Source organism: Lepisosteus platostomus, chromosome 8 (assembly GCF_059453375.1).
Source record: "Lepisosteus platostomus isolate fLepPlt1 chromosome 8, fLepPlt1.hap1, whole genome shotgun sequence".
Classification (NCBI taxonomy): domain Eukaryota; kingdom Metazoa; phylum Chordata; class Actinopteri; order Semionotiformes; family Lepisosteidae; genus Lepisosteus; species Lepisosteus platostomus.
Window position 1 is genome coordinate 13,284,438 of NC_142618.1, and position 6,105 is coordinate 13,290,542.

The 6,105-nt window shown below is 42.2% G+C and overlaps 1 protein-coding gene across 1 annotated transcript in view; it reads left to right on the forward strand.

Annotated features, from left to right (window-relative positions):
• prkdc (protein kinase, DNA-activated, catalytic subunit) overlaps positions 1–5,861 on the forward strand; it is a 65,392-nt gene extending 59,531 nt beyond the window's left edge. Inside the window, exons 81-86 of the mRNA XM_088642476.1 lie at positions 52–132; positions 1,121–1,192; positions 1,933–2,134; positions 2,869–3,057; positions 3,686–3,825; positions 4,974–5,861. Coding sequence (XP_088498602.1) covers positions 52–132; positions 1,121–1,192; positions 1,933–2,134; positions 2,869–3,057; positions 3,686–3,825; positions 4,974–5,178 — 889 coding nt within the window. The 3' untranslated portion in view covers positions 5,179–5,861. The remainder of the gene's footprint in view (positions 1–51; positions 133–1,120; positions 1,193–1,932; positions 2,135–2,868; positions 3,058–3,685; positions 3,826–4,973) is intronic.
• Positions 5,862–6,105: the final 244 nt, after the last annotated feature.

The following is a 6,105-nucleotide window of genomic DNA, read 5'->3' on the forward strand; positions in this document are numbered from 1 at the left end:
TGAATGTGTTTGTAGATCATTGATGTATTTGATATGATAAATCTCTTTTAGTCCTCAGGACATGTATAGTGCTTGGCTGGACAAAATATCAAGAAGGTCTAAGGGACTAGAGCAGTATCATGAAGTGTACAAGTAAGTATTCTCCCAGTGACTGATTACTGGGATGTATTAACTCATTGTGTTAACTCTTGCAAATATTATGCTCAGTTTTATTTAGTAGTGTCTTTCCTCTCACAGATCCTAATACTTATTTAAACTTGAAAACTGGAAAAGCTTTTGGCATATTTAACATTTTTAAATTAACTGGTGGTTTCTGTGTCTTGGAAGATGAAGCCTATTTGAGCCTTGCTAAAGAGACACAAGCACATCTACTCTCTTTATTTACAAGACTTTTTAGGTTACTTTTTAAAGACAGAAGTCACAGCCTGACAGCTTTATTTTTAGTTGGCTCAGGCAGGGTCCATATGATATAAATGTTAATATGTTTGTAGTGTACCAGCAGTCGACCCTTTCTTACGTATTGCGGTTTGGCAAAATACTTTGTTAAAACTGTCAGCTACATAATAATTGTATAACTTGCTCCTTTTGGTGTAGATGTTCTTTTTAAAGGCTATTAAATAAACATATTTTTTTCATGATGTTTGATGTTTAACCGACAATTTGAATTTTGGGTATTAATTGATGAACATCTTACACTAAACAAGGAACATCCCAATCCTATTGTTTTCATGTTCCCGATACAAAGCAGGAGAACAGGAGTTTTGGAACATGGTCTTTCAATCATAGTCCTCCATAGAATAGAGGTGTTTTTTGTGCTATTGGGTGTATTTTGAGATATTGTCTGATTCCAGCGTCCTCACTTTCCTTGGTTTGTTTTATGCGGTAGACCCTGCCCTTCCGCAGTTTCTGTGGGCTGCCCTGTCAGCTACAGGAGCTGCCAGTATGTCTGAACTTCCTGCTGCCCTTGTGGTCAAGTGCGGCTTCTCCCAACGGTGGTTTTGTAAGATTCCCCCAATGTAACTGGGCAGCGAACGCTTGTTTTTTCTCTTTCCGTTCCGAACTCTAGTGACATCGCAGCTGGTGTTGTCACGGCAACTGTTTGATCTAATTTCCTTTACAGGAAGGCAAGCAGAACAGAGACAGTTGCAAACTTCCAGAGCATTGAAAAACTTGTACCACAAGATCTCCTTAGGTGGGTATTTTAAGTCAATCCATCAGCGTGCATTCTCTGAACTCAAAGACGAGTGGTTTTGCTTTTACAGGCTCTACAGGAATCCACATGGCAATCGAAGTAGTGGGCCAAAAGTTACATCCCATAAATGTCTCTTCCCCTAGACAAGGGACAGAAAGTGTGATGTATTCATCTCTTATTGTGATGAGAGTCTGTGAATTAAAGCAGTTCATGTTTTCTTCTTTTAAATCCACAAAAGGCAATTTGCGCAATATATTGGCCAGCACACCTCAAAAAAAACTTTACAGCTTCTTGGGGTCACCAGCACAGCAAAGCATACTTCTAGTTTGGGGGTAAAAAAGGTAACAGCTTAAATTTGAGCATTTCCATATAAGAACACGGTGACAAATAAGAGGAGGCCATTCATCTCATCCAGCCTTGTTTGCTTGTTGATAACAAACTGATCTAAGGAACTCATCCATCTGTTCCTTGAAAGAAGCCAAGGTATCAGTTTCGGCATAGCATTGTAGCCTGATCCCGATATGCACTATATAGTCGTCTTAGCCCACTACCCACGGCTGGCAGAACACACACCAGTCCCAAGCCAAAAGTGTGGAAATGAGCTCATGATGCTCTGTGCTTGAAGGCTTTAATCTCTGTGGTTTGAATGATCTTCAAGTCCAGTAGAGCGTCTTTTGATCTGCTCTAACTGGCTCAGATCATCTCCTGTCCCTCATGTTGCCACCTGTCCCTGTGTTCAGGAGAGCCTTCATACAGCTGAGCACCACCCCCGAGTCCTTCCTGTCTCTGCGCAACCACTTCGCCTGCACCCACGCGCTCATATGCGTCAGCCACTGGATTCTGGGCATCGGCGACCGCCACCTCTCCAACTTCATGGTAAACATGGAGACGGGAGGCATGGTGGGCATTGACTTCGGACACGCCTTCGGTTCCGCGACACAGGTGCGTTTTTGATGACGGGCGGTGGGACACGGGACACAGCCTGGGACTGGACCAAGATTAGGAACGGAATAGGCCCATTGTGAGAAGAATGTTGTTGAAATGTGACAAAATAAAATGGGCGTGCCCTCTAACTAGAGCCTTCCTTAGAAAGCTTACATGTACAGTAGCTGAGAATTACTTTGAATTACAGTGTACATTGAATCCCCAATAAGTTGTATCTGAACCTTGAAATAGTTGCAAATGAAGCAGTAATTTATGTATTAATTAGGTCCATTGGCAGTAATGGCTTATACTGAAAGGCATTCAAAATGCAGCAAATGCTGTTAGATGCTACACTCTTTTGGGGCATTGTTAAAGCCTCTCTAAAGCCTGGTTTTGTTTTATGAAACATCTGTTCCAAGGGCATTAATACCATAGCTGTGTTACTGATGAAAACTCTTGTGCTGTTTTTCAATAGTTTGTCCTTTTGTGGTCACCTCTGCATGCAAACCATCAGAGACGCTTAAGCTGTTGAGCAATGGTTGCAGCTGTTTTCCTCTGAATTCAGACTTCTCGTTATGGAGTTACTGTGGATGAATTCAGTGTTTGCTCCAGTAATGGCAGGATTTGAACCAGTGCATTCTGGGTATTTTTTGGTGCATCTGTGCATAAAGAGGCTAAGTAGTGTCCCGATTGTTATAATGGCATATATTAGAGGCACCGTGACTGCAGCTGACCAGTGCTTGTCCACACAGTTTCTGACAGTGCCCGAGCTCATGCCGTTCCGCTTCACACGCCAGTTCCTGAATCTCATGCTCCCCATGGGGGTGTCGGGCCTGATCTCCAGCGTCATGGCCCACGCTCTACGGGCGTACCGGGCGGAACCAGATCTTCTGCTCAACACTATGGACGTCTTCGTGAAGGAGCCGTCTTTAGACTGGAAGGTAAAGAGAGGTTAAGCTCATCCCTGCAGGTTACACGCTCTTTTCATATTGGTGATTATTTTATAATCGTCTGGTGTGGCTTGGAAGGCTTGAGGCGGCAGCAGTGTGTTGCAAATTGAAAAGCACCGTTCGTCTTATCTACAAGAAAATAACAAAACTTGTTGCAAATTGATACACCCGACATGCACTAGAAAAAAGGCCAAACTTGGAGGAATAACACTGGAGCTATGATTCAAGTCCAGTTACAAGGCTGAAAGATTAGAACAGTTAAGGACTGACTTTGGTTCCTGGATCCTCTTATCGCTACGCAAATACTTGAATAGAGGCCAGTTGAAATGTGCTTATTCGGTTTAAGTATATAATAGTCATTGAAAGTTTTGTGTTTGGTCCCTTGTGACACATAGTGCTGTCAGAAATAACACATTTATTTCTGTATTCCCATGCTTCCTTTATACCACTCGCTTCACTTGCAGCGTCAGTAATACATTACAGTGATTGCATTGCCCTTACTCTAGTAACCCAGCTACCTTGACAGGTTTTTAATGGATTTGCTCACTTGCGTCCCTTGTGTCTGCTGTGCATGACATCAGGGAGTCAACAGAGGTGCAGTTAACTGCTTTGTTTCCAGAACTTTGAGCTAAAGCAGCTGAAGAAAGGAGGCACCTGGAAGGAGACTGTGAACACCAAAGAGATCGACTGGTACCCCAGGCAGAAGGTCCAGTTTGCCCAAAGGAAGCTGGAAGGAGCAAATCCTGCTGCCATAACCAGGTACTGCCACGACCTGTGTTGCATCTCAGCAGATCTTCCCAGGATCGGCACTCTGCTTCTGCCATAACTCCACATCTTAAGTATGAGGTCCGTTATGTCCACCATTATACAGAGAGGGTGCTCGTTGAACAGCAAATGACAAGAAAGATGGAGTTTTCCAGTTAAATAAAAGACATTGTGATGTTGACTTAACGTGCATGCCCGTCAAGCCAACAGACCTGTTCTCTGACATCTAGTCATTTCTTGAAGGAGGCCAGCATATGAGCCTCAACATCATGGCTATATAGCTGGGTTCAAATTCCAACTAAACCTTTTGCTAAAGAAGTAGTCCCCTTATCTCAGGTTTAAGCACACTTTCTATGTAGTTTTACTTGTGCAATCTGTTCTCTTGATTCGCTGGTCATTCTGAAGAAATCCATTGGCTTGGTTCTGTCAGTGCCTTTCAGATTTTTAAATAATTGGATCAAGTCTCCAGTAGTCTTCTCTGTTCAAGACCAGAACATTTCAGTTCCTTCAGTGTGTCAGTGTAGGTATTGAAGAAACTGCATATCAAGTTCTTAATGTTTACACCCCTCTGATTTTAGACATGAGGATATTAATATTGTTAATTCTAAAATCGTATTAATACTGCCTGCATCAATTACATTAATACCACTACAACTATTAGCCACACAAAATGGGTTGTGTGTTTGATTTGGCCTGATAAAGGTCCTTCTGTCTTCTGAGTTTCACAAGGCTGTGTTACATAGTTGTTAAAAGCATATAGTATGAATAAAATACATTTCAACACAACTGTGATTTAAGTTAAAGCAGTAGCACCTCCCAGTGTTGTAGGTTAATCTATGTCGGACACAGGAAAAAAATCCACACTGTAGTCTAGATGAGAAAATTAATATAACGGCATAACCAATAGGAGTTACCCCATCAGTTTCTGTGATGTGTGTATCACGTATGCAGATTGAGATTAACAATCTAAAAAAAATTACCCAAATTACATCCGGAGCTCCAGAAGATGCTTTTTGTAACAGCAGACTGCAGGCAGGCCTTCGCCGTATCTGGGCATGCCCCTTTGCTGCTTTCAGGCCCTGTTGTCTAATGGCTGAAGCTGACCCAGCTTTGCCCTCGGTTTGTTTTGTCCCTCATTGCAGCGATGAGCTGAAGCTGGGCTTTGAGAAGGAGTCCTGGTGCCGGGCCGCGTTAGCCATGGCCCAGGGAGAGGAGGGCGTCAATGTCCGTGCGTCGCAGGCGGCAGAGGGCCTGGCGGTCGAGATCCAGGTCGAGTGCCTCCTAGATCAGGCCACCGACCCCAACATCCTGGGCAGAGTCTACATGGGCTGGGAGCCCTGGATATAACACGGAGAAGCCCAGCTCCAACCCTCCGTCCGCTGCAGAAGAATCCAGCAGGAGTAACGCTTAGTACCTTGTTGTTCTGTAATAGTCTAGAATGTAGTTGCGTCGTTCAAATATTTGTGCCTAATACACACAGAAATGTTGTACCTTATAAACTGACACATGACATACAATAAAAGGCAGAGATGTGATAGTGCCTTTAAAATGAGGACTGTACACTGTCAAGAGCATGAGGGTGGAGCCCTTGAAGATCATCTTTTCATTTTCCTCTTGTTTACCTTTGATGTTGCTATCAATACACATTTTGTATGAAGAAATAAAATGTATGTGACAAGTAGCTAACTTGTTAGTTTTCTTTGATGTAACGGGATTACCCAGAAGATTGATTGTTTTTTTTTTACAATTGGCAGGCACTAAAATGACACTGTGTAACAGTCCAGTTTTGCAGAGAATGTTGTTCACTTTCTTTGCTACTGCTTCCAAGCAACAGTTTTACCATTTTGTGTCAGACAGGATGTTTCTTCAAAATGTTTTGATAGGTAACATGTCATGCCCTCACAAAACAAATATATCAGTGGTGTCATAGAAATGATGTCTTGAAATGTCAAATTTCTTGTGTTTAAATCACTGTAAAAGTTATTCTTTGTCGGAGTACTACTAATTAAATAAATTCTTTTTGTAAAAGACATTCTTAATCTTTATTTTTTCTACGCCTGTCATTTTCATCAAAATGTTGCTAGCAGGAATGGTTTCCTGTCCACTTAGACAGGTTTGGGCTTCTAATTTAAAAAATAATAAATCATGGTTATTCTATTCTGCTGAATAAACAAAATATTATTGCTTGCTTAGAGGCAGTCCTGGGCTTTTAAATTGCAACATCATTAGACGTCAGTTGGTAAGCTGAAAGTTTAAATGCCATTAATCTCCTTC